Raw genomic sequence first — 26,937 nt, 5'->3', positions numbered from 1 at the left:
TGGAGAGGTTGCAATGACGTCATTAACCAACCCTGGGTCGTTCAAATCCTGTATAATCGAAAACACTATAAGATTAAGACTAATAGCGTTTTCGATTATACAGGATTTGAACGACCCAGGGTTGGTTAATGACGTCATTGCAACCTCTCCACCAATGAAAGACTTGCATTTATAGTAAAATAGTGATTGATCAACCCTGGGTCGTTCAAATCCTGTATAATCGAAAACGCTATAAGATTAAGACTAGGGAAGTATAAACGCCCTTATGGCATTCTACGTTATCAACTCTTAAGATTAAGATTAAGACCGAAGCATAAACCGCGCGCGCGCGGGTCATAAGATAACCCGAATTGTTATTCTGTTCGACAGAAGATTATTTTTTATAGAAATATCTTTGCTTTTTATATGCAAATATTCTGATGAGTGATTTGCTTTTTTGAGTTGGTACGATTGAAAACCAACTTCAGTATGATTTTCGGTCGTCTACATTACTCGCTCGGATGAGCCACAAGTAGGATTATCCTTCGGTGTAGATAGGGCATGACGAACTCCGACGCGAAAGCGCCATCATTTTGATGAAACTAAAAATGAGAGTGATATTATCGGCATAAGTTATAATCTAAGTATGAATGTATTGTGTATGCGTATGTGTGGTGCGTGTATATATTCGCATATTATTGTATAGCGCCTCTCTGATATTATCCTGGAACTAATCTTCTGTTATTTTTTCATCTGTTATACCGATATTGGACGCACACGTATGTAAAAATAGTCGGACAAGAATATTTTTTACATTAGACTTTTCAGCCCAATTTTAATGGTTCCATAACATTCTATTCTGCAGTCCGCAATTCGGGCTGCTCTTATTCAGCGTCTTAAAACTGTTAAACTTTTATAAAAAACGAAAAGAGATAGCTCTATACAATATGTTATCCTAAGAGCAGAATAGAAATTAATGAATAGAAACAAATTTTGTTATTAATTCTTTTTTTTTCAAATAAAGTCGAGCAGCCCGAATTTTGTTTTTGTGTACACTTTACTCCTGCAAAAGGATTTACAATTCTATGCAACCAATAAAAAGATATTCTTGTTCGAAAAAATATAATGTCCGGCTGGTATATAACTCCAGCATCCCCTTAAAGGATATAATTTTCTTTTTTATACTTTGCAGAAGTTCTTTTTAATACTTTTCGAGTTATTTTATATCTTGATCTGACATATTTCGATATAAAATTTAAATTAGAATATCTCTGAAAATATTAAGTTATAGATAATCTTACCGTAATACTTTAATGATTAGAATAATGAGAATCAAGTGGTATAAGGAAGACGGATAATTGTTAAAAAAAGTACATTGTAAATTACATACTTGTTCTTTAAAATAACAATGAGTTTTTTTTACACGTATTGATTCGTTTTATTATTCTGCGCATAAAAATATTACGGTAAGATTATCGATAACTAAATATTTTAAGAGATTTTAGATTTTATATCAAAATATGTCATATCTGTCTCTCTCTTTTATATTTGTGAAATTTTTGTAGTGCAACTTGGGGAAGTCGAATTCATTGACCCTTGGCACCTGATGAAAGAAATGCACGTAGCGCAACTCGGAGTACTCGAATTCGTCAACTCTTGGGATCTGGTGCGAGGAATTCCCGTAGCGCAGCTCCCGAAAATCGAATTCGTCGACCCTTGACATTTGGTGCGAGGAATTCCCGTAGCGCAACTCGGGGAAGTCGAATTCGTCGACCCTTTGCACCTAGTGCGAAAAATTTCCGTAGCGCAACTCGCAAAAGTCGAATTCATCGACCCTTGACACCTGGTGCGAGGAATTCTCGTAGCGCAACTCGAGGAAATCGAATTCGACGACTCTTGGCACCTAGTGCAAAAAATTTTCGTTGCGCAACTTGCGGAAGTCGAATTCGTCGATCCTTGGCACCTGGTGCGAGGAATTCCCGTAGCGCAACTCGGGGTAGTCGAATTCGTCGACCCTTGGGACCTGGTGCGTGGAATTCCCGTAGTGCAACTCCCAAAAATCGAATTCGTCGACCCTTGGCACCTGGTGCGAAAAATTCCCGTAAATTTTAATGATAATGATAATACCCTGGGCCCCGTAAATTCTTCATCCGCCCCTGCGGACAGAGGAGAAGAATAAGGAGACGACGTTTCTTAATTTTTGCATTACCAACATCACTTTTTGACCGCTTGTATCTCCGGAACGGCTGGACCAATTTTAATTTTTTTTGGCTCAAATTAGTCGTGGCGATGCCGCTTTTAAGGATATATTATGTGTTTTTATAAAATTTTTTATATTTTAGTTGCTACAAACCCTCGAAAAGTCGACTTCGTGCGCGCAGGATAAGAGACTTAAGGTCTGTTCTTTATAGCTGAACTGGCTGCACTAGTTCAGAGTTTATCTTTTTCTCTCCATATTGAAAGGAGAAAGATAAACTCTGAACTAGTGCAGTCAGTTCAGCTATAAAGAACAGACCTTATGTAGTGTCATTTTCTGAACTTTGCCAGAGACTCTTTTTCTGACTTAGTAATGTCGTTTTTTGAACTTGGCCGGAGACACTACCGCGTCTCCTGATAAACATTTTTTAAATATTTTAAATATTAATGATAAATAATATAAATATGAATATTAATGAAACTTACTGTCGCTTTTTCTTCAATTAACTTTTTTAACAGGACTTCTATGATCTTTACTCCGTGAATAAATGGAAAATTTTTATGTGGTCTACTATTTTATCAAGCAAATTACCTATTATAGCAAATAGCAACAAATAGTGCATTCTAAAGCAAATAGATGCTTAACTGTATAACTTTTTCTAAAATATTTCGATATCCATTCAAAGTTATTTGTGTACATCAGCTCTTCGTAATGCTGGGATAAATGATTTCTTAAGCTTTGATTAATCGTTGGAGAATTAGTATTTATCTTATACCGCACAATACTGTTACATTTTATACATGTTGCATATATGTCGTCTATTTTTATAAAATATCGCCAGCATGAATCTTGTGCAAATTTTTCAGAATTGTAAATTTTTCTATGATGGCGTCGAATATGACGTTTGAAGTCGTATTTGTCCATGTAATACATGCTTCTTGAGCAATGGTTACATTTTATTTTAAACTTCGAATCCTTTGCAAAATGTTTCTGCAGCCAAGTTTCAAATTGCGTAACCATTGTATGCCTTTTGTGTGGTAGAAACTGTGCGTGCAACCACGTGCAACTGATTACGATGCTTCTGTCGCAGTATTCGATAAGAAAGGTCGCTAAAAGCGACGTATACAAGAACGAATGTTCTCGAATATGAATATTGATACATCGTTCAAATCTAGTATCATAAAAGGATACGATAGTATTTGATACGAAACATGTGTAACAATATAACAAGACGTATTCGTAACAAATATAATAAAAGTTGCAAAATTTAGAACAATTAACATATGATATGTAACACATTATAAAACAAAAATATCCTAATATTATGATTTGATAATATAATCTGAAATAAAAAAATCTGAAAGCGAGTAATATAAAATAAACTTTATCACAATATTTTGAATTTTATTATTTTATGTGTATATAATACTATGTACTAAATTTAAAAAATAATTTTTGTAAATTACCAATATTACCAATATTACCAGAATTACCAATATTGAAAAATAAATTCTCTGCAGTAACGTCTAGGAGAAAATGCTTTTAAGGTGGTTTCATTGACTGAATGCAACCAATCATATATTGCGGTGACGGCAGATATAGATAGATGACGCCACTGATCTCTATTCGAATCAAACAGAAAAGTCGTTGCTTTCCTTCTTGGGAGGAGCGTCTTTATTTGTACCGATAATCCCGCCAAGAAGCAACGGACGCTAGTGTGTGATTCTTCCGGGTTGTTTATTTCATATCGAAGAATAAATTAGTGTCTTTTTCGGATACGTTATGTTAGCGAGTTTCGTGTCGTTGGGGTAGAAAATAATATTTGCTTTTTTATGGAGCTTGATGTTCATAAACCATCGTATTCTCAGTCTACTACCATGCCCAAATCAAAAGACGAAATTATGGCTATAGTTTTAAATGACCTTTTGAGTATCCACAATCGTGGTGTGGAAATGACGAATCGCCTCCACCAGAATGTCGATGATAGTTTGGCTTACTTCCAAGAACTGGCAACCCAATTGTCACAACCATCGTCTGGTCCGTTTGTTATGAAAACGCCGAAGATATTGCGAAAAAGAGCGGTTCCACGTATCGAAACTATACCAGAAAATGAGGTATTTGAAGTAGAAAATAGTCAGTCAACAACTTCTCTTCAATCTATTGATATGGAAGAGCAAGAGACGAGTATACTGAGTGGCAGATCAAAGAGGAATGCATCTATGAAAGCAGCAAATAATATCAAGAAACAAGTTTTTCAAGATGTTAATACATCTGTAAAGAAAGTAAGTAATAGTCTTTATATTATTTTTGTAATATTAATAGAAAGTTATTATATATTGTATAAATTTATGATTATTAGGCAAAGAGACAACATTCAGCCAAAAGAAAGAAGTCTGCGGTAAGCAGTTCTGACGAAGATGATATTAGAAGCAGTTCTAAATATAGCAAAGTAGATGAGGATCTAGGAAAACCAAAAAGGTCGAAAAGATTAACGAAAAAGAAATCTGAACAGGTCGCTCAAGCTGCTTCGCTTAAGAAAATTCAAGAGACTGAAGAGGTTGACGAAGAGAACACTGTTGAATTATCGAAATTGCAATGTTCAGATAGATCAAAACTTAAAAGTTCTCAAGATGGAGAAGTGAATAAAGTCGATGATATGATTGTCGCACCCAATACGGATAATGTTGAGGAATCTTTGTACGAGGATGCAATTGAAAAGCCCACTCCACTTATGAATTCAACTATGAAACATAGTTCTGAAAAGAAATTAAATGTTACAGTTGTATTGGAGCGTTTGCCGAAACAGACAAAATTAAATGAGACAATGGTAATTCAAAAAGTAGAAAATAATGCAGAATCGAAAAAGAGATCGAGTACAAAGAAAGCACTACAGGACAGTCCTGTGCAGTCAAAAAAGGAAATTATGGAATTCAATAATTATAATGAGTTAATCACAGAAGATGAATCATCGCCTGAGGTAAAGAGATCGAAATATAATACAAAGAAGGAAATTAAAAGCTTATCACCCAGTGACAATGAGATCCCTAATACGCCAATGAAAACACGTCTTAGAGGCGCGCCTACGATTGCACAGGATAAAATTAATAAAGCTACGTACAAATCCAGTGCATTATTTAATGCTTATGCAAACGAGTCTGTAAAAAAGCGAGTAGAGGCATTTGAGCAAGTGGCGATGAATAGTCCAAAGTCGGTTGATGTAGACGCCCCAAGCAGAATAACCAGATCAAAAACTCGTGCAATGAATACCGTGGCAGAAAATGTCACGCAAATGTTGGCTCGCAAGTCGCTTGCAAAAGCAAAGAAAATCTCTTTAGCGAAGCAAATAAAAGATACTGAGGAATATAAAGAGGTAAAAGCATCTGTGGTTAGTTACATTCTACAATTGTTATATAAGTTTAATTTGTACAATTTTTTTCTATTAACTTGTAACATTTTATTAGCAACAAATTGATCTTTTTTTTTTTTTCAGAACAAAGACACTACCAAGATGCCAGAACGAATCACTAAATTACTTGATAAACCAAGTACAAAACAAATGCAGCAAAAAACAACGCCTTTAAATAAATTGAGAATGGTTCAACCTCCAACATCTATAAATCGTCAAACTCCCACAAATACCCAAAATATCTTAAATGTGAGATTGATTTTCAATTTTATTTTCTTCATAATATTGTGCTAAGATATTTATATACTCTTTACACAGAGATCTTACATGTACTTCAATTTTAGTGTCCTAAAGTTTTAAGCGCTCAGCGTGCAAATATTCTTACTGGTATCGATTCCTTAATCACAAAAAGCGTTAGTAAAACCAATTCAACCAATTCGGAAAAAACGGAGGATAAGAAGCGACCTGAGGATGACGCAAGAAAGAAGAGAGACGAAACTTTGAGATTACTGACAGAAGAAAAAAGAAGGTATATAAAGACATCATGATGCATAAGAAATATATAATTGTTGAATTAATGTCTCTTGTATGTTTTGCGTATAGAAAGCGACAGCAGAAGGAACTCAAGAATAAATTAGCGAGAGAAGCTAAAGAGAAGCAAGAGCTAGAAAAACGTTACAAGGCCGAGAAAGAAAGAGAGGAAAAGGCAAAATTGGCTCATTTAATGCAGGAAAAGCTCCGCGAGGAGGTAGAAAAGAAGCGTTTAGCTCTAATGCAACGAGCACAGGAGAAGGAAGAACGTCGTAAATTAGAAGAGCAACAAAGATTGCAGAAATTGCAGGAGCAAGAGGAGATGGAGCGTTTACTCGCCGAACAAAGACGCCGTGAACAAGAAGCTGAGAAACGCAGGGAAGCGGAAGTACGAGCTCAACAACAAGCTGCTACCGAAGCACTGAAACAAAAACAGTTAATGCTCGCTGCTCAAGCTAAAGTGAGTTTTTTTCGCAACGAAGAAAATTTCTCGAATCTTTTTTCTCGCAATGTAACACAATCGATTTTTATTAATCGCTTCTGGATTTTTTGCAGAACAAGCCAGGACCGACAGATTACAAATTAGAAAGCGAGCCTGATGATGATTCAGACGATGAAAGCAGGCCAAAACATGAGATACCGTATTGGGCACAACGTATGTATTTTAACGATAATTTAAATTATACATGGTTGAGCAGGAACGATTTAGAAAAAAAAAAATTTTTTTTTAATTTTCAGCACATAATCGCAAAATAAAACTTGCAATGCAACGACATATTCCTCAAGGATTAATTAACAAATTCTTCAATACTCGTAAGTGCACGCCAGATTTAACGGAATTGTTCCAAGGTATAGACAGAAGTCGATTGAAGCGTACGTCCAGTGCAATCTGGAAAATGCCTCCGCGTACTGATATGATGGAAGTCGAGTCTTTATCGAAATAATTAAAATTCTCAACTGCACTTGAAGATTTAAACAGTATTGTATGCGTGCATTAATCTTTAAAGTATCATATGCATGTAGAAAACATGAGAGTGCGTTGTTTATTGTTATATCTCATGTTCACAATTGTGAATAATATATATAACGCGTTTTTAATAATTAGCTTTTACTTATTTATACATTGATTATCCACAAATTTTAATTTTTCTTTGGTAAGTACAATAATGATTTATATATATATATATATACATATATGTTTACAATTGTGAATAATATATATAACGCGTTTTTAATAATTAACTTTTACTTATTTATATATTGATTATTTACTATCTATTATCTATTTGGTAGACCAAAGAGAAATTAAAATTTGTAGATAATCAATATATAAATAAGTAAAAGTTAATTATTAAAAACGCGTTATATATATTATTCACAATTGTAAACATGAGATATAACAATAAACAACGCATTCTCATGTTTATATCTCATATATATATATATATATTTATTTATACTTGTAAAGAGAGATTAAAATTTACAGTTAGATAATCGATATTCGGTGTTTTCCAGACGAGAATATAAGCCGACTTTTAGAGCGGTTTTTATACTACTATATTATAATTAAAATTAATTTTAAAATGATTTAAAAATGCTATATAGATTTATAACTGTTAAATAAATAAGGCAAATTTTTGGCTTAATTGCGATTATGATTTAATTATATTCAGAGCAAACTAAAATTAGACTATGAAAGCCGTTCCAGAAATTGACTTGTGTTTCTTGGTGAAAAGCACCCAATTGGTGAATGATGACGAAAATATATTTTTAAATAAATACGACAATTACAAATTACCAATAGCAAATATTGTATTTTGTACAAATTTTTTAATTTGATTATAAAAAGTTAACGGCGCAGTAAACTTGATTTCGTGGACTTAGTTTGATCCGTTACATGTAAGCGCAGTGGCTTCATTGCTTTTCCTAAATACACCTTTTTACTGAAATTACAAGTATTTTTATAAAATATTGGATAGACATCTACGCTGTTTTTTTTTCTAGAAATTTTAAAAAGCAAAAATACATACGCGAGTTCCATTTTCTGTAGTAAGAGTGTTTTTTGCGCCTTTATAGATATCAAGGAATGTGTTGGTAAATGCAGATAGATCGGTATCTACAAGTATGTGAAATCGTTATAAGTCAAATTGCCTTATACAATACGTATATATAATAATAAAAATTGAATTTATATATATTCTGTTACACAAACTATTATATATAAATCTAAAGCATGCGAAACATGTGCTTACATAAGGCAAACTATTATCCAGCCTTAAATATTCCTGATATGTTTTACTAGGCGATTGTGATTTGTAATAATTTTCAAGCAGCGAACTGTCAAATTGCTTGCCGTACAGCACACGTCGCTCCTCTTCGGCAATTTCTTTCGGGACATCAATTTCCTCTTTCTCAATCTCCAGTTGCACTTGTCTCACACCGCCGTGAAGTACCTTTTATCACGGAAAGCTGTGATTGCACATACAATTTCTTGTATCTTTTCGATTTTTACCTTCAAAGTGGTGCAGCTAGCGAATTTCTTGACATCTGCTGGAAGTTTATAATCCTCGAAATACTTGTCTACAGGCACAGCGGGCAAGATCGGAGTCCACTCTCTAAACGTGCCCAACGTGGATATGTAACGGCCTCCGAGACTCCACAAACGTACCGTGCGATCCGTACTGCCGCTGCCACATTCAATGTTTCAGATGTCAAAATGCGCTTCGTCCAATTTTAACAATATGATGATGCCGCGTACCTGACTATTATTCGCGCGCTGGAAACGATCTGGAGAGAAGTGACTCCCTGCGTATGAGCGCGCACAGACGTCAGCAGGAGCGGCAGTGCTTGACCTCGTATCGCCCTCTTCGCCCTCCCGCTTACTCTGTCCTTCCACAGAAACGGAAATTCCAATCTGAGTAGCGGCATGGACACTTTCGGCGGGTCCGGTAGCATGTAATTGGAAAGCAGCCAGACCTTTACGTATCCCACGCTGTGGCCTAATTCGGAAAGGAATTTAAAACGAGATCACAGGTGTTTTGAAGAAAGGTGTTCCGAACTTAATCTTCAATTTTGTTTCGCGAAGAACCTGTTGCGAGAAATCGATTTTCGCGATCAGTAGCCAAGGACGTGGCGCAGTCGCCCAGCGTGTGGACAACCGAGAAGGCTCCTAAAAATCCTGTCGGCGGATGATGCGTCCACACTTGCACCAAGCCGGAATCGAGGGCGACCAGCAGCGTGCCGACGTCCGGTTTCACTTCTCGCGCGGCTAGGAAGATCATCGCGCGCACCGCGATCACGCGAATCACGCTCAATGCTGATTCTTGATGCGCGCACGGAGTCAGTTTTCTATTTCACGAGGTATCGGGTTCAGAATATTTTCAGAAACGTTCCTCTAATTACAGATATAATTTTACTTCGTTTGTTGATCGATGGGTCTGTCGGTCTCATTTGATTGTTCAAAAACTTTTTGCGCGTTCGCCTCCTTCGTCGCAGCGTGCCTATTAAATCAATTTCCGATCGTGCGTTTTTCAATTGCCAATTACTGCTTATGACAATGCAAAATTAACATTACCTCTTACTGACGTCAATCACTTGGTGCTTTCTAAAAACTTGACCCGTTTCCAGCCTCCAGAGAATCAGCTCTCCATTGTACGTTCCGGTGGCTAAAAGTTGAGGAAGTTTCGCCGCCGAGCAGAGAATATCGTCGGTGTGAATAGTCGTCCAATGCTTTTTGCCCGTGTTGGTCTCGAAAGCCGTTAATTCTGTAACGCGCTTATTCCAGCCGCAGCACAAGATTCGATTCTCGCACCACGCGACGCTCGTTATTTCGCTTTACAACGTGAAACGATAAATGAATTATTTAAACAGCAGCCGACAAGTTATTTCATCAAATCTCAGAAAAGCGTATTATGCATTCTGATTCATTTTCCATTCAAAATTTTAGAGTCGAGGAATCATCGTCGCGTACCATTGATGATCAACTGTCAATTGGCGTGCGCAGTCGCCGGTATTGAAGTTCCATATTTTCAGCGATCCGTCTCTGGCGCCGGTCGCTAGAAATTGCTCGGACTCGTCGAAGCAAGCCGCCGTAATCTCGACGTCGCTGTGCTGCCCGTGTCGCACGACGCTGTGGGCGTGCGATATCAGCCGTAAGAGGCGTCCGGTCCAAGGATCCCAACGTATGATGCACGAATCGAATCCGGTGGAAATGATCTACGCACCGCGATATTGTTTCAAGCAATGTCTGCCATTTCCGAAATAAAGCACTCACCACTTGAAAGAGGCGATTGTAGAGAACGCAGCTGACGCCTTTGGCGTGCGTGTAGCCGTCTGAGGTTTCCTCGTTGATCACGTGCTCGCAAACGAGGACGGCGATCATCATGCTAGCAATCACCATTGTGCGAGTCAGCGTGTTGAACACTATAGACATCGGGGTGTGTTCGCTCAGCTCTCTCGGTAATCTGTTGTATGTCTGTTGAAAGTCCATTTTCTATTATTAATTGTAATATTACGGAGGATAACGCATGCGGAGTGTAGAAGAGAGAAAATGAGCAGCCCTGTCTTTATCTTTCAAACCTGAATGCAGTTTTGGGCTGGCACATCCCACACTTTTATGCATCTGTCCTTCGACAGGGAGTAAATACGCTTGCCGGTGTCCGTCACGACGAGCGCGCAGATGGTCGAACGGTGTCCCGGAAGCACGGCGTTCACCTTTCGGGGAACAAATGGATTCCAAACGCGAACTATACAGTCCGGCCCGCCCGTCGCTAGCGTGTGGCTTTCTGGAAAAAGAAGAAGGCGCACTTCGAAATGGACGAAGAGACCGAATGCGCGGTCGGTAAAGGAAAACCTTCGCAGAGCGCGAAGCAGGATATCCCCATGAGCACTCGGAATTTATACTGCGTTCTCGCTCCCGACACCTCGCAAACGCACAGGGAGCAATCCGCGCACTGACTGCCCGACGCGAACACACGCAGACTTCCGTAATAAGCCACCTGGCTCGCCCAGTTTGTATGTATATTCTTGAACTCGGTGACGCTGAATCCTTCCTCTTCTCCCTGATCGCAATATTTGTTTTCCAGCAAGGTATATATATCTGCGACGCGCACTTCGTGGAACCAAGGATGATCCTTATACCTTAACGTCGTTGTAGCGAAGAACCGTCATGTCGCGAGTGGTGCTCTGCTTGAAGGGTCCTCTGTCCGCGGGATTAAAGCTCAGGATTATGACGGATCCACTCGTGTCGCCGAGAACGATGCAAGAGTCTTCCTTCGCGCTGAAGTAATAGTGCATGCAAACGACCGCGTTCGCCAAACTGGATATCTGGAAATATGACGCGCGGTTGATCGACAGTCGATCGACCTTCAGCCGTCAAAATTCTACTACCAATGTGCGAAGATCGAACTTCTTCGCCGCCGTGTCGTAAAATCTCAAGTCGCACTCGGTCGAACTCGTGCATACCATCTCAACGTCCGGCAACACGATCATGTCGGTTATAACAGTGGATTGGACTTTTAAGTACGCTGCGCGAGAAAGAAGGCTATCAGTCGGCGACCGAGGAGGAGACGCTCAAGTATTGTACTAACGATTCTTCGATTGCACAGTGCGCTCGTACTCGAGATCCAGCGACCAGTAGTTGATCATCCCATCTCGGCTAACAGTCAAGTAACATCCTCTACGAAAACTCGTGCTTCTATCCTGTTGGAGGTGTTTTTTTTTTAAAGGATCATTCATATGCAATCTGTCGATTCTTTGTCAACAATTAACTTTACAATTACATTGCGGAGTACATTTTCTTTGTACAAAAGTAAAGCCTTTTCTGGCGAAATAAGAAGCCCGGCAAACACAGAACATTGCAGCAATATTGCTGCAACGTTGCTACAATATCTGTGTTTGCTGGGAGCTGACAAATTCATACGTCAGGTTTCCTGGACGCGTACCGGCAAAACTTCCGGGCAGAATGCGATTCTGCAAACAGGAGTGCGATGACGTGTTCTCGACAATTTCGGTAGATCCGTCAGCGGTTCTTCCAATATCTGCGATCCCAGACCGGTGTCTGCGTCTCGAAATTCTATCAGTAAATGGGAAATGAATTCGTCCCACGTCACCTTGCCATTGAGTTTCACGTCTATCTGAAATTATGTGAAACTTAAAAAACAATCAAGACGGTAAGTAAAAGTTAACCGACTTTCTTGAAGACAACTTGGAATTTCTCTTGTGACATTTTTATGTCGAGGATGTCTTGAAAAGCATTGTACAGTTGAGAGCAATCCATTTCTCCATTTTCCGTCGCCTGAACAACGTTGCAATCCCGATAATTTTGTAAAACAAAGTCAATTGGGAAAAAGAAAAGGCATTTGCAACACGTACCAGGAAAGCGGCGTGCAAATACGTCAAAGATTGCTCGGTGTATTGCTCTGCTATCTGTTTCGTTTCGAAAAACCGTTCGAACGCTTCTCGTATACTGTAATAATATTCGTATATTTGTAAATTGTAATAAGGTTAACTATTTTTTTTTTACACTAACCTCGGATGATTCTTGCCAACAAATTCCATTGCAATTTTTTAATCAGTATAATGATTTCATTAGAATGATATTATAAACACATTTGTGCTAATTTTCTTTATTAGCGTTTACGCTAAAAAAGTATAAAAAAAACTATATCGAATAGATATTATTTCACTCGATTGAGAACAAATAACAATCATGTGTGTATACTTTTGTATCAATCGATTACCGCTCGCATATTTTATGCCGCTGAAAAGAAGAAATAACTACAGACGAATAATCAATAACTCTGGCTGTACACAGCAGGTGTAAGACAGGTGCTTGAAGCATAGACACACTACACCGCTGTAAATGGATCAATGCGGTGAAGCTAACGTTCGAGAAAATTCACGTTCCGTCGAAGATGGAACTGTTCACAGCTTTGAGTTTGTTCGGTCGACAAAAATACGAGGCGTGCGCCGCGGTGTGCACGGATTTGTTGAGGAAAAATCCATTGGATCAGGTATTCCGTTTTTCTTTCCACCTAAATAATACTGATTCGCGAATCACTGCGACGCGTGACTCTTGTCGCCAGGCCGTGTGGGTCCTGAAAATGCGCGCCTTAACGCTGCAAGTCTACGTGGACGACATTGAAGGCGAGGAGGAGGGAATCGCGGAGACTCTGCTGGACAATTTTGCGATATCGTCGATGCCCAGGCCGGGAACGTCGTTGAAGAACCCCGGCACGAGTCACGCCGGCCAGGGAGTGCGGCCCAAGTCCCAGTCTGGTTTGTCGCAAAGCCCGCCTAGAAATTCCAGTTCGAATCGTTGAACCCTTTTAACGAGATATCGATATCGTAAAGGTAGACCCGTCACCGGGGTGGTGCGACCTGCCACTCAAGCGGCGACGTCCCAGTCGATCGAGCAGGCGCTGAGAACACCGAGGACAGCGATGACCGCTAGGCCGATCACAGCGAGCTCGGGGCGCAGTGTCAGGTATAAAACGCAGTCCGTACATTTGTTCGCAGTCAACGGCGGATTTTAAAGTAGGATCGTCTTTCAAGACTCGGCACGGCGTCGATGCTGACGGAGCCCGGCGGGCCGTTCATCCAGCTGTCGCGGCTGAACATAACGAAGTACGCCAGTCAGCAAGGCGTGGCGAAACCGCTGTTCGAATACATATATTATCACGAGCACGATGCGAGATACGTGAGTGTCGGCGGTGATTTCGTCGAGAGACCGTCGGGACGCAATTACGCCGAAAATGTCTTTGCAGGCGCTGGACTTGGCTGTTCAGGCCACGCAGATCTGTCAGTACAAAGACTGGTGGTGGAAGGTGCAGCTGGGAAAGTGTTACTACACGCTGGGGCTGGTGAGAGACGCGGAGCAGCAGTTCAAATCGGCGCTCAACGATCACAAAAGCGTGGAGACGGTGTTGCGGCTGGTGAGGGTCTACGTCAGGCTCGATCAGCCGTTGACCGCGCTGGACACGTGTAAGAGAGGCCTCGAGTACTTCGCCAACGACGTCACGATTCTCACGGAGATGGGCCGTATATTCGAGGGCCTGAACAGCACGGCGATGTCCATGAAGTATTACAAGATGATTGCGCAGGAGGACGCTTCTCACACCGAGGCGATCGCCAGCATTGGCATGCATCACTTTTACAACGATCAACCGGAGCTAGCCTTGCGCTATTACAGGTGCATTTAAGTGACAACCCTGATGGAAATATTTTGCTGAAAGTACTATGAAATCGATGAAAAGTAAAATGAAAGTTTTTGACAAATTACTGAATATATTTCAAAATGAAATCATAATTTTCCGTATGAAAATTCAATGTAATACTATGAAATATAAGGAAAGTTAAAATATACCGCTGAAAAGCAATAAAAGGGTTTTGAAATAATTATCATTATGAAATTTACTGAATTAAACTGAACTGTTACTTTTTAATGAAAAATTGCTGAAATGTTGATGAAATTAATTAATGGGGTTAATTGAGAGAAATTTTCAAATACATTTTAGCAAAATTTCGTCAAATTTCCATCAGGGAAGCCTTGAGCAAGTTCAGTTTTTCATTAGGTCGCTTTACTGCTTCGTCGTAATGTAATAACTTATTTTCCTCGACTTTGTGTGATTTTACTTATTTGAAATTTTGACAAGGTTCGCTGTATGTTTCCAGACGCCTCTTGCAAATGGGCGTGCATAACGCCGAGCTGTTCAACAACCTCGGGCTCTGCTGCTTCTACGCTCAGCAATACGATCACACTATATCGTGCTTCGAGCGTGCCTTGAGTCTCGCGACCGATGAGAGCGTAGCCGATGTCTGGTACAACGTCTCCCACATTGCTATCGTACGTACAATTCATTCCATCGCGCTTTAAAATATAAAATACGGTAGATGAGTAATTGCAGACCTTGGGCGATCTGATAATGGCGGAGGAGTGTCTGCGGCTAGCTATCGCGAGCGACAATAGACACGCTCTGGCTTACAACAATCTCGGCGTGATAGAAATGCGGAACGGAAATGTCACCGCGGCGAGAATCTATTTTCACGCGGCGGCTAACATCGCCAGCTATGTGTACGAGGCGCATTTCAATAGCGCAAATCTGGCTTACGAGGTAATTGTTTCTTTAATTCGCTCCGATGATTTATGCCGAACGGCATTGTAAATATGTTTGATGTATGTACAGGTTGGAGACCTACAAACGAGTTATATCGCAGTACAAAAATCGTTGAACGCGTATCCTGGACATTACGATAGTAAAACAATCTTGCAGAAACTTCAAAGATACTTCTCGCACACATGAGATACTCCGGTTTTCTTTTTTTTTTCTACACTGTGTTTATTTAAAACATATCAGTTAAATATAATTCTATATACATAATAATATATATATGTACAAAAAGTACAAATTATGTTTCAAATTCTTGCGGTGTTCTCGTTGAACACTGCTTAAATATAAAATTATAATTAAGAACTTGGAATCTGATAAAGAGGAATAATTATGGAAGTACAGAAAGAATTTCAATGTAGCAGTTCAGAATCAAAGGTACAAGAAATCGGTTTATCTTATCAAGTTTGTATAAATATATACTAATCTGGATAAGGTTTTCATTGAGGAAAAGTATAGAATATTTTTGTACCGGCGATAAATTTAGCTCGATATTGTAGTGTGCAATTAGTAGGATTAAATATAATTACAAATCTTATAATTGACATATTGAATGACATTCTAAGGAGGTAATAAATATTTGATTTGACTTTACTATATATATATATTATATATATATATACGTGTGTGTGTGTGTGTTTGTGTGTTTTATTCACAAAAGCATGATATTGGAATATATGTCCAAATACGGGACTTGGAAAATATCATGTATAAATACTTGCATTTCCTTCCGTTGTCCTTCTTCTTTGTCTTCTGGAATTTATACAGAAGGCGGGAGCAAAGCACAGTCTTGTGACAGATCAGTTATTGTATTGTGTCTTATATGGTGTGCGATATAACTAGCCACGATATGATAAAGTAAAATAGAAAAATCGGATATACCGCTAATGCTTTCCTCCCTGCGGGTTGACTATCGCCAAGGAATGCCATAGATGCTAAAATATTAGCGCAAAATTTAAATTAATATTTTGGATAACAATAATTTTTTATTCGTATAAATCTTGAGATATTATTAAATATTCGCTCTGTACTTACCATACGTTGCCCACAAAAATCCAGTTATAGTGATCATAAATCTAATGATAAATAGGAGAGTATTTTGCTGCATTATTAGAATTATTCTGCATAAAATTAGCGCAATGGCAGATGGTAATAGGCAATATCCCAAGACACAAACACTTTGGAAGAAGGATCTGAAAAATTTAATATTGTTCCGCATTGAAATAATAATTCCACAATTATTTTAATCAAAACTTGGAGGGAGCTCCACTTACATATTTCCACCCAATAATTTGGAGTTCAATGTAACAACCATAGATCCAATCCAGACAATAACAAATACTTCTGCAAATTCTGGTCCTCCGTCATTTGAATTCGTTGTATCGGCAGAACCTTGCAGTATCCTAAACGAAGCAGTTGTAAATTAATATGCACAACTAATCAATTTCTTGTAATATTTACACAGACATATCTTACATTGCCATAAATGTGCATAATACTAATGGTCCCCATAGGTCCCCTAAAAACACAATGCATAATAAAATGGTTAGCTCACTTTTCAACAATATATATCTGTTATTCATAGACTTACATTCTTTCAGTAGACTTTTCTTCTCTTTAGGGTATAAAACGTGAAAAAACTTCTTGCCTACTGCGCGCACATCCCTCAACTACATGAAACAAAAATAATAGATGTCAGCGAAAGATATATTGCTGCGTGAAAGTTGGAATAGAAGCAACGACACTTACAATTGTATCTCTGATAGGCTCATCTAATGTGTTAAATTCTGGCTCTCCCAAAGTGGATTTCTGCCTTGTACCTACTGTCATCTCACCCTCAATGTGTTGAGGATCCACAGTGTACGTGACATCATCGTACATCTATTAAATGAAAGTACAATGTCAAAAACGTGACACATTTGTACAAAATGTATCTACATAAAATTATACTCCATGTATTTATCGCGATAAACGCGCTTCGAAATAAACATTGAAAACTAATGACGTTTGATAAATCGCAACAGATGATACTTGCATCAAGCTTCGTGTCACCATCCATTGCCGCCATGTTTACTGACAAGGCAGATTGGAATCAATTGTTTCAAGGAACTAGGAAATATAGCGACGATACCGAGGATGATACACTTCTGGCATATCAAGGAAAAATCGTCACGTGTATCGCCAATTGGTGCACTTTGTATTGCGTAAAACAGACTCGTAAATCCGTGTTTTTTTTTTTTCAGCTTGGCGATTCGTACTTGCAGTTCGATATTATAAAGACCGATGCAAAATCATAAAGACACCGCATTTGTTCGATAGATCACAATCTCCCGATCGTCGATCGGTACTTTTAACGCGTCGGGACGAACTGTCAAGGATTTTCGATGATTCGGAGGATTGGAAATGACATTCGGCGGATAATAGGAATCTTCGGCATCGAAAGATAGCGCCAGTATCGCCAGTGGCAGAGATTGCGGCGTGGCTGCATTCGAATGATATCAATGAAGTCGCGGCGTTAATTTCTCCCGATGAAATCAAAATGAAGTGAAGATTACTCGACGATTTCGTTGTACACTTTGCCGGGAGAATTTTCTCACGATGTTTCATTTACGAGTGCACCGGCCGTCACGCATTTTCGTTTACGTCGTTGCGGTCGTGTCAATGTTGATAATTATCACGCGTGCGCAGCAGGAAATTGATGAGCCAATCACGGGCGAAGCGCAAAAGAGTGGCGAGTCCAAATCAAAACTCGACGAAGAACTATGTACTTATTGATTTTCATTTTTGTTCTTTTCTTTCGCATTTGATTAGCTCTGTTACACGCAATTGTACTTTTCTGTTTTTCCAAAGTACTGTAATGTCGATTCCGTTAGTTTTAAACGCGTAAAATGTAAAAAATGCAGCAATAAAAGACAGAGTTGTGATGCAATTGCAATAAGCAAACCTATCGCGATAGATAGATATACTTCACGTTCATGTCTTAACTGTTTTAGTCAAGAAACTGTTCGCCCAGCGGCGCAAGGATCACATAGAAGCTGTGCAAACTCTTCTAAAGATGGACAGCTATGAGCGTCTGTACAAAATGATCATGGTGTTGGCTGAAAAATTAGTGGAGGTCATCGAATCGAGCAGGAGTATTATCGAGAAAGCTGGTTTTATACCGAACAACAGCTCTTTTCCGCAAGACACTGATGTCAAGGAGGGTATAATTATTCATTTTGCAAATCCCTAAAATTGTTAAAAATTAGACGACACTTAGTGACAATCTCATAAATCAAAATTCCTCTTCAAATTCCCGTCTCTCACTCACCAGATTCTATATTTGTCGCAGCATTGTCCAGCATTCTGGAGAACACCGCGCTCTTCGGGGACATCATCCTGCACTTGCCGGACATCACTCACAGGATACTAAAGACGCAGCAGAAATGGAGCACTACGATACAATGGTCCCTGAATTTCGCCAATCAGACGCGTCACTTGTTGAATAAATCGACCATCACGATGATCGGTCTGGCCGAGCAGGAGCTGAACATGACGGAACGGGATCCGAGCTATTTTAATCCCTATAGGAGCGCTGCCCACGCCAGCAAGGACGAGGACATTGCCAAAAAGAAGAAGAAGTCCGCGAAGAGAGAAAAGCGCAAAAAAGGACCGCAAATTGCTAAAATCGAGTTGTGAGCGTCGTCTTCGCTGCCTCGAGACTCCTCCGACCGGTTCCTAAGTCGCCTCCGTCGATCGGCAGACTCTGTAATGTGCTGTTAGAATCTTAAGGAAGCAAATGTTGATCTAGCTCTACACTCTTGCTACACAACGATTCCACATTTCGTTCTGTGTCTTTCAGAATTAATAGTAATGAGCTTCCAAATAGCATATTTCGAGAGAGAAGTCTAAAAATATTTTATTAATGTCTATATAATAGCATAATTGATATTAGAATAATTAAGATTGTGCGAATCTAGCGCGCACATTTATATTTAGTAATACTGTTGCAGCATGCAAAGATTCTTATACATATCGAGTTTCGAGAGGGCCTTTTTTCAGTATTAAATAAAACTCATTTACACAATTGCGTTTCTAAATGGAAACAATTGCCGTGCAAGAACTTAATGTTCTCTTATTCCAGTTTCCAAAAATATCTCAGCATAACTTGTGCATTGTACAAAGTGTTTTGCGATTCCCAGCGACAAGAGGAAAAAAAAAGCATAGCCACGGGGCAATACCGATCCGGCCCTGTTTTGAAAGCGAAACGAGCAGAGAGGCTCGAAGGCAAGTTTGCCCGCGAGCGAGACGCGAATCTCACGCTGCGACGTGTCGTGTCCGATATGAGAGACAGCTTTTCTCGGCGGTTGCCGCCGCCGCCGATAGAAAGTGGTCAGCCAATGGGCTGAGAACGGTTCCTCCGGTCGGCCGAGTTCCCGAGAAGTGCCGCGCCGGTGGCGGCGGCGTATCCCCGGCAGTGTCGCGACAGCGGATCAGCCCGTTGGATCGGTCGGATGATACATCGCCGTGGCTACGGTGATCGCACGAGCTGAACGAGGGCGTCGAGGCACGTGAATCGGGATCCCGCACACGCGACTGTCGGCCCTCTGAACTGTCGCCGGGACGCACACGCGCGAGAACGATGAAGCTCCAGGAAGCGGCGCTCCTCTGCGTCGTCCTGACCGTCGTCGCAGGTACGCGCGCTCTCCGTTACTCACTTTGTCGATCGCCTTTCTCCCCGCCGACGTTCCTGTTCTAAAAGATTCGACCTGCGGGAGAAATGGGAGAATATTTTTATCTGCTGCTCTGAATCAACAATTGTCTTCCGGAAATTGCGAAATTTTGTGCAGCTTCATAATTACCGAACTTTTTTCGCCACTCGCATATCGCTTCGATTAAGTGCCAGTAGTGATCTTTACGTTAGTTCAGCTTTCCAAAGCGGTGCAAAGTTCCGATCATTCTCTAACATTGAATTCCTAAAGTACACACTGACTCGATCGTCTGGTTTCTGCGATCTCGCTCTATCTCGGAACTACGCCTGACCAGTTCTAGCAGGTCGCCATTGACGTTAATTTTTTTTTTTTTTCCCCCTTTGAGTGAGATGATATTCTTTGAGGAATGTTCTCCGGTTTGCAAATCCTTTTCTAGACTCTTTCTTTGTGGCCGGTATTTTTGTCGATAGCATCATAGGCGAGCCAAAGGATGTCTAATCGATAAAATCGAATATATAATTGTATTGTCATCAGATCGCTCTCATATTCTATATACATGTGACAGAAATAAATTCATTGCGCGAATGATGCTTGTTTAATTGAAGAATTCTCGTCTAATTAATTGATCCGCAGATCGAACAAAGCCTTCAATTGAAAAAAAAATATATTCGAATATGCTCGCTATTTGGCACTACAAAAAATTTGGATCGATTTACAGTGAAACGAGAATGTAGGAAATCCGAATGAGCGATAACACTGACACGTCGGATTTGGCACATCGGCGGTTTCACTCGCGTTTACATAAGCTTTGTTTTACGCGCATATGGTGTACGAATGCGCGAATGGGAATGCATACACGTGTGCGTGCGTCCGGGCAATAGAAGGAAATGTTGCACCTGAGAAAGAACACCACACGAGCGTCCAACGTCATTGCCAACGCGCGCTGCTGCGTACCTTCACTTTCCACTTTACCGCTAAACTGATCTGTTTGACATCCGCGTGAACGAGGCACCTCTCTCAAGCTGCGGTCGTCATCTCGCTTCTGCATGCCGTCGTCCTGTCGAAAAAAAGAAAAATGGATAAATAAAAATTTCTGAAATTATTTACGAATTACGCAAACTCGCAATCACTTACTTGTCTGCAAATATGCGTTCGGTTGGCCGTCCGCGGAATTACATTTCCTAATTGATTATTCATCGAGAATCGTAAGACGAATCGAAAGGAAGAGAAAGGAGTTCCCAAACTTCATCCACAATCCGACTTCGCAGATTAGAAATTCGCCAGCTTCGCCGAGCGGATTCTTATTGCTTTTAAATCATCTTTAAAATGCAGATATCCGTCATTCGCGGCAGGAAGTCCGGCGAAAGCGAGGTCGAGCGATTTTACGAGCATTACAGGACTTTAATCGCCGAGCGATTGAGTTATGCGTATCGGATGTCTTCACGCGTAATTCTCGGCCAATCTTGCGCCGGTAATAACTCGTCTGCGGTTTACATCGGGCGCCATCGCGCAAGTGTAATTATCTTACCTCATCGTTTCTCACGAGATTTAGCTAAACGGAGTCGTCGATTAGCAGCGAGTGATCTTTTGAGAAAAGGACCAGCTCGTGGACAAACGGGCGTTAATCTCAATTTCATTACAGTATATTACGGGCGAAAGAAACAAACACGCAGAAAATGTCCTATGCATAACGATTACAAGATGGGAAGAGCCTTCGCAGAGGCGCTACTTTCTCTCGCCGGCATTTGTACACCATTTTTAATACCTTCGGACCTACGCGTTGTGTTCGCGCGTCGTGCAATCTCTCTCATCACGCTCGCTCACGTCTGAGTTTCAATGTTAAGATCAGCAATGAAATAACAATTTAAACTTATTGCCGAGAAATGTTGCCCCTTGATATTTAAAGAACCTTGACTGTATTCCACATTGCTGCTCTTCGCGAAAACTTGTGCAATTCCGACGCATAATCAATGCGAGCGCAGTCGCGCGTCTGGAATAAAGAGTTCTCGCGGCACTCAGAAATTCTTCGCGCAAACGTATCAATACATGTTCGACTTGACAATTCGATAACGGTGCATTATACAACGTGACAGCCGCCTAAACCTTTTTTGTCCTCGTCTGCGCAATTGAAATTACTATTTTGCGTAAAATATGCGCCGATTTTATTCGCTATCTGTTGATGGCAGATTTCGATAACAGGATGTCGATATGAATATAATTTTAATATCGTAGATTTCTATTCGTGTGGAAACACGGCAACTTGTAAGATGAATTTCAAAATATGCTAATGCCTGAAAATTGATTAAGCTCGCCGGCGCGGCTCTGTCTCGTATTTTTATACGTTTCGAAGTGTAAAAATTCGGCTCGAACGCTTGTTTGCGCGCGCTCACATGTCCAAACGTATTGGAATACCACAACCGTGTGTTCCTCGCTTTCTCAATTCTCTCTTATGGGATTTCTCCCGTCCGTATCTTCTATGCTATCTGCGGCTCTCCATAAGTACACCATAAATATCCTATTGCCGCGATATAAATATTAGTTGAAGGTATAAATCGGCACCTTACATTCTTGCAATCTTGACAAAAATCCAATTTTCAAAACCTTCATGTTGCGTATAAATATTCCGTCGCAAGAAAATTATTATATGACTTCCATTCATTAAAGTCACTGCTTTGTCGCTGTCGGACGTAATTGCGGCTCAGAGGCGTAACAACGGTTGACAGAAGGAACGCGGTAAAAGTGGAACGTAGGCACTTGATAGCCAGCGGTTAACCAGTCCGGAATATAAGAACGTAAATACACTCGGTAAACGTGTTTCGAGCAAGCGATCCCCAACCTTGACATTTTCCCGGCTTGATGGCTTTCGAGTATTTTACTCGTCCGGACAATCACCTGGACGTCATGGTGATTCTTCTCGAAAAGAAAAATAGAAAAGAGTAAAGATCTGAATTATAACTTTCGTAATAGATAGAATAGTAAAATGATTATCTGTACGAGCGAATAACGGCGCGTTGTTTCGCGTGACGAAATAAAATTTGGGTTCGTGCACAAGATTAGTTAGTTACGAAACGCTTCGCTACTTTCACGAGAGGACGGAAAAAAAGGAGAAGGAAATCCTTTCTCACGACGTATTCGCGCGCCTACGAAGCGTGTTCGCGCGTATTTCAAGCGCATTTTCCGCGTGAAAAATCATTACCTCGCATTAGATTTGCCCTCCGTTTTCTCTCACTCTCGCCTTTCCTCGTTTCAGTGCACTGTCAGAAGAACAAAAAGGACGAGGACAAGAAGGACGAGGAGTTCAGGTGTCCTGAGGGCCAGGGTAACGGCAACTTCGCCGATCCGGCGACCTGCAGGAGGTTTTATCAAGTAAATTACATCCCGCACTGTCTGATAATTTTTATCAACTCGATCGTTTACCTTTTTTTTTTTTTGCAACAATTCGCATTGTAATAATGTACTCTTTCCAAAAGTGCGTGGACGGATATCCCTATCTGAATCGATGTCCATCGGGCTTGCACTTCGACGACATCAGCAAATTTTGCACCTTCAAAAACGAAGCGCGATGCGGACCTATCGAGGCCAGTAAGCGAATACTTTTACGTTGCCAAAAATAAATATTTGTAAAAGAAGAACCAAGATTGAAAGAGAAAGGCAATTCGACCCAGCTGTGTCTATTAATCGAATTGATATAATTTGAAATTAGTGTAATAGTTATTACTTTTTTTTTGAGCGCACCATTTCCAATCTTTCTCTACTCGCCGAAGTGTATAATTTTCGGTGAGAGCGCGGTCTTTTTCGCAAAAGCGACGACGGTTGGTTCTTTCAATTTTCAGCACCGGCGCCGATCACCGAGCCGCCGACGGATCTGGCCGAGCGCTGCGACACGGCGACCTGCCAGCTTCCGTATTGCTTCTGTTCCAGAGATGGCACAATCATTCCCGGCGGTCTTCATCCGGAAGAGGTAGGATATCTCCAGTGCCTGTATTGTAAACGATTCACGGGGACATCTGCGCGAACAAACGAATGCAGCGTGAATTGAATTGATTGCAGACGCCGCAAATGATAATGATGACGTTCGACGGCGCCGTAAATCACAACAACTTCGATCACTACCAGAAGATATTCACCCAAGACCGACTGAATCCCAACAACTGTCCGCTGAGGGGCACGTTCTTCATCTCTCACGAGTACTGCAATTACAATATGGTCCAGAGCCTGGCGCACGACGGCCACGAGATCGCGACGGAGACAATCTCGTGAGTAGCGTGAGCACGCGTGGAACGCGCCGCGATCATGCAGCGAACGTACGTTTCAGGCTTCAGAAGGGCCTGGAGGACAAGGGCTACGAGGAGTGGGTCGGCGAGATGATCGGGATGCGCGAGATACTGAAGCACTTCAGCAACATCTCGACCAGCGAAGTGGTCGGCATGCGGGCGCCTTATCTGAAGCCCGGTCGCAACACCCAGTACAAGGTGCTCGAGGACTTCGGCTACATATACGACAGCAGCGTGGGGATCTCGCCGCTGAAGGTGCCGATCTGGCCGTACACTCTCGACTACAAGATCCCGCATGAGTGCAAGGCCGGCACCTGTCCGACCAAATCGTTCCAAGGTAACGGAAGTTGCGATCGAACATTTTAGTTTTACACGTTCGGTGTAGAGTGCAGAGAGAAACTTGTCGTCGCAGGCATCTGGGAGCTGCCCCTGAATGCGCACTATGTGGAGAGTTACGAAGGTGGACACTGCCCTTACTTGGATCAATGCGTCCTTCACAATCACGATCCCGAGGAGGTGTTCGAGTGGCTGCAGGAGGACTTCAACAGATATTACGAACAAAACAGAGCGCCGTACATGATGCCCTTCCACACTAATTGGTTCCAAATTAAAGAGCTGGAGCGCGGCCTGTCGAAATTCCTCGACTGGGTAGTGACGCTGTGAGTGAAAATATGTAAGGTACATTTCGACCGAGAGATCCTTAACATTTCTAAATAAATATCGGATTTTTACAGACCTGATGTTTACTTCGTGACCGCCACGCAGGCGTTAACATGGATGACCGATCCGAAACCGATTAAAGCTCTGCATAATTTCGAAGGGTGGACGTGTAAAAAGAAAGAGAATCTGCCAGGACCACCGTGCAACAATCCACATAAGTGCGCTTTAGATTTCAAGCCTCCTGAAGCCAATTTCACGACGACAAGGTAGAGACTGATTTGTCTGTTAACAATACTTCAAAATGATTAAACAGCTGTTGTTACAATAGTAAAATATTAAATTGCAAATTTAACATTTATTAATTATCAACAGGTATCTGGAAACGTGTAGAGAATGTCCAAACAAGTACCCCTGGTTAGGAGATTCAAAGGGTACAGGCCTATTTAATGATAATTACAATCCTGAAAAGAAATAGGAGTGTCACTTTGAATAAGTTAGATTTAATTTCAGCGCGAGCAATTCGCGTTTCGTTCGTTGTTATCAAAATGGATGCTGCGTGTATGCGATAAATCCATTGTCAAGCATATCAGGCATCTTTCTTACCAATCTATCAGAAAAACCTTTATAAAATTTCAATTTGCATCTCAATTGTACAAGTTAATGTTCGTGGACTTAATACTTTTATTCCTATATAGATTATATACTCGACAACTGTTTGCAAGCGTCTGTAATGTTAAGTGTGTACTGTTCAATCTGAAAGAAAGTATAAAACGTTTTGATGCTACATAAAATTTCACACGAATTTCCCTTCTTTTGTTTCCTAAGAATAGTAGTAGCTTGAAATAATCAGAATCCTTTTTATTCGTTCTACTTTCGGAAAATAATATATATCCCATTTTTATTAATTGTAACAATAAGCAATTTTATGTACATTATAAAGTACATGGACACAGTACATCTACATTCGTTGCATTGCACTGTCTACATAAGAGAATACACAATCACGAATGCTGTCACTTCTAATAGAGTATAAATAATTACCTAGCGTATTGGAGCCCATTCCTCGAGTATTTCACTAAATTTTACACGTTCTGGAACAAAAAACAAAAGTAAATGTAATATTTCAATTTCAATATTCAGTTAGGTTAGGTTAGAAGATAAGTAATATTCTCTTTTGTAGTTATATCATAAATATATTTTACAATGTACACTAAAAACTCTTTTATTTCATATTAATCTTTATTTCTTTCTAAAAATAGCTAAAACTACGTCTCACCTGGCTCAGGAAAGAGTTCTGGGTGTCGTATAATGTAATCTCTCAATCTGGTATCATGTTCCGCATGATATGTCTCGACCAACCTGTTTGCAATTTGCGATACAAAATATCCTCCCGCTATTGATGCAATATGCCCTTGTATCCCTGTAAGTACAAGTTATTAATTCAGCGCTGTCACTTGTTACACTCGAAGTGTACAATTCCATCTTAAACTTAATTCTATTACACAATCTTGTAGTTAAGCAAATATATATAATTAAAAATCTCTCTGTTATTCTCAAATAAAGATAATACAAAAAAATGTAACACAATTACTTTAAATTGACTGCCATATTACATAATCACGTTATGAGGTTAAGTTATAAAAAAAAATGTGTGACAAAAGATATTACATTTATTTCATTGTATTATGGTGTAATGAGAAGATATTTACCCGAAAAAACCGGCCTACGATTGAACCACCTATGCAAACACACACCTGCGAGGCAAGATCCAATGCACACTATTTCACTCGCATATTTTTGCAATAAAAAGGGCTCATAAGACGGATCTGGTTTGAGTAGATCTAGAGCCCATTGAATTTCAGGATGTTCACTTATCTCATGTTCATGATGCCTACTCATTTTTGCGATGTAAAGCTCTTCTCTTTTCGAAACTCGAGAGCGCGATCAAGCGCAATGCTCCACAGAAGTCATAAACCGGCAATGAATAAAAATTGCAGAAATAAAATGAGGCGACACAAGATACGAGAGTAGT

At 40.3% G+C, this 26,937-nt stretch overlaps 8 protein-coding genes across 10 annotated transcripts; 4 read left to right on the top strand and 4 right to left on the bottom strand.

The window, feature by feature from the left end:
• The first annotated feature begins 3,787 nt into the window (after positions 1 to 3,787).
• On the top strand, positions 3,788 to 7,910 carry LOC105678281 (inner centromere protein A-like). Of its 2 annotated transcripts, none has more exons than XM_012377480.2 (7): positions 3,788 to 4,458; positions 4,536 to 5,561; positions 5,667 to 5,831; positions 5,927 to 6,111; positions 6,186 to 6,573; positions 6,669 to 6,768; positions 6,852 to 7,910. In XM_012377480.2, exons 1-7 carry the CDS (start codon positions 4,009 to 4,011, stop codon positions 7,055 to 7,057), a joined length of 2,520 nt encoding a protein of 839 aa, XP_012232903.1. In that variant the 5' UTR covers positions 3,788 to 4,008; the 3' UTR covers positions 7,058 to 7,910. The 2 variants fall into 2 exon arrangements, with proteins under 2 accessions (XP_012232903.1, XP_012232904.1); XM_012377481.2 differs by having other exon boundaries at positions 3,789 to 4,458; positions 4,536 to 5,546.
• On the bottom strand, positions 7,908 to 9,207 carry LOC137000658 (WD repeat-containing protein on Y chromosome-like). Of its 2 annotated transcripts, XM_067357964.1 has the most exons (5): positions 8,872 to 9,207; positions 8,626 to 8,800; positions 8,366 to 8,566; positions 8,144 to 8,229; positions 7,908 to 8,056 (listed from the first exon to the last, which is right to left on the bottom strand). In XM_067357964.1, exons 1-5 carry the CDS (start codon positions 9,066 to 9,068, stop codon positions 7,963 to 7,965), a joined length of 753 nt encoding a protein of 250 aa, XP_067214065.1. In that variant the 5' UTR covers positions 9,069 to 9,207; the 3' UTR covers positions 7,908 to 7,962. The 2 variants fall into 2 exon arrangements, with proteins under 2 accessions (XP_067214065.1, XP_067214063.1); XM_067357962.1 differs by having other exon boundaries at positions 7,908 to 8,229.
• A 116-nt stretch (positions 9,208 to 9,323) lies between these two features.
• Positions 9,324 to 12,785, bottom strand: LOC105678288 (WD repeat-containing protein on Y chromosome-like). Its single transcript, XM_067357934.1, has 13 exons — positions 12,643 to 12,785; positions 12,486 to 12,579; positions 12,304 to 12,408; positions 12,056 to 12,247; positions 11,702 to 11,813; positions 11,502 to 11,638; positions 11,253 to 11,438; positions 10,966 to 11,173; positions 10,692 to 10,897; positions 10,387 to 10,587; positions 10,084 to 10,328; positions 9,688 to 9,945; positions 9,324 to 9,613 (listed from the first exon to the last, which is right to left on the bottom strand). Exons 1-13 carry the CDS (start codon positions 12,669 to 12,671, stop codon positions 9,526 to 9,528), a joined length of 2,061 nt encoding a protein of 686 aa, XP_067214035.1. The 5' UTR covers positions 12,672 to 12,785; the 3' UTR covers positions 9,324 to 9,525.
• A 207-nt stretch (positions 12,786 to 12,992) lies between these two features.
• On the top strand, positions 12,993 to 15,874 carry BBS8 (tetratricopeptide repeat protein 8). Its single transcript, XM_012377483.2, has 8 exons — positions 12,993 to 13,126; positions 13,199 to 13,391; positions 13,467 to 13,599; positions 13,668 to 13,812; positions 13,880 to 14,304; positions 14,787 to 14,958; positions 15,020 to 15,226; positions 15,299 to 15,874. The coding sequence occupies exons 1-8, from the start codon at positions 13,028 to 13,030 to the stop codon at positions 15,413 to 15,415; spliced, it is 1,491 nt and encodes a 496-aa protein (XP_012232906.1). The 5' UTR covers positions 12,993 to 13,027; the 3' UTR covers positions 15,416 to 15,874.
• Positions 15,875 to 15,912: 38 nt separating this feature from the next.
• LOC105678286 (protein YIPF6) lies at positions 15,913 to 17,457 on the bottom strand. The gene is made up of 7 exons (XM_012377487.2): positions 17,316 to 17,457; positions 17,030 to 17,161; positions 16,872 to 16,950; positions 16,757 to 16,799; positions 16,555 to 16,683; positions 16,316 to 16,473; positions 15,913 to 16,215 (listed from the first exon to the last, which is right to left on the bottom strand). Exons 1-7 carry the CDS (start codon positions 17,346 to 17,348, stop codon positions 16,100 to 16,102), a joined length of 690 nt encoding a protein of 229 aa, XP_012232910.1. The 5' UTR covers positions 17,349 to 17,457; the 3' UTR covers positions 15,913 to 16,099.
• Positions 17,458 to 17,878: 421 nt separating this feature from the next.
• Positions 17,879 to 19,346, top strand: LOC105678285 (coiled-coil domain-containing protein 134-like). Its single transcript, XM_012377486.2, has 3 exons — positions 17,879 to 18,044; positions 18,274 to 18,483; positions 18,612 to 19,346. The coding sequence occupies exons 1-3, from the start codon at positions 17,879 to 17,881 to the stop codon at positions 18,956 to 18,958; spliced, it is 723 nt and encodes a 240-aa protein (XP_012232909.1). The 3' UTR covers positions 18,959 to 19,346.
• Positions 19,347 to 19,498: 152 nt separating this feature from the next.
• Positions 19,499 to 26,322, top strand: Cda4 (chitin deacetylase Cda4). Its single transcript, XM_012377484.2, has 9 exons — positions 19,499 to 19,953; positions 23,222 to 23,337; positions 23,442 to 23,553; positions 23,805 to 23,932; positions 24,022 to 24,227; positions 24,287 to 24,582; positions 24,658 to 24,904; positions 24,980 to 25,171; positions 25,278 to 26,322. Exons 1-9 carry the CDS (start codon positions 19,902 to 19,904, stop codon positions 25,378 to 25,380), a joined length of 1,452 nt encoding a protein of 483 aa, XP_012232907.1. The 5' UTR covers positions 19,499 to 19,901; the 3' UTR covers positions 25,381 to 26,322.
• Positions 25,761 to 26,916, bottom strand: ND-B14.5B (NADH dehydrogenase (ubiquinone) B14.5 B subunit). Its single transcript, XM_012377488.2, has 3 exons — positions 26,615 to 26,916; positions 26,182 to 26,325; positions 25,761 to 25,996 (listed from the first exon to the last, which is right to left on the bottom strand). Exons 1-3 carry the CDS (start codon positions 26,802 to 26,804, stop codon positions 25,947 to 25,949), a joined length of 384 nt encoding a protein of 127 aa, XP_012232911.1. The 5' UTR covers positions 26,805 to 26,916; the 3' UTR covers positions 25,761 to 25,946.
• Between the last annotated feature and the right edge of the window lie 21 nt (positions 26,917 to 26,937).

This window comes from Linepithema humile, chromosome 6, assembly GCF_040581485.1.
Source record: "Linepithema humile isolate Giens D197 chromosome 6, Lhum_UNIL_v1.0, whole genome shotgun sequence".
NCBI lineage: Eukaryota > Metazoa > Arthropoda > Insecta > Hymenoptera > Formicidae > Linepithema > Linepithema humile.
Note: the sequence above shows the minus strand (reverse complement) of the source record. Positions and strands in the feature narration are given on the sequence as shown.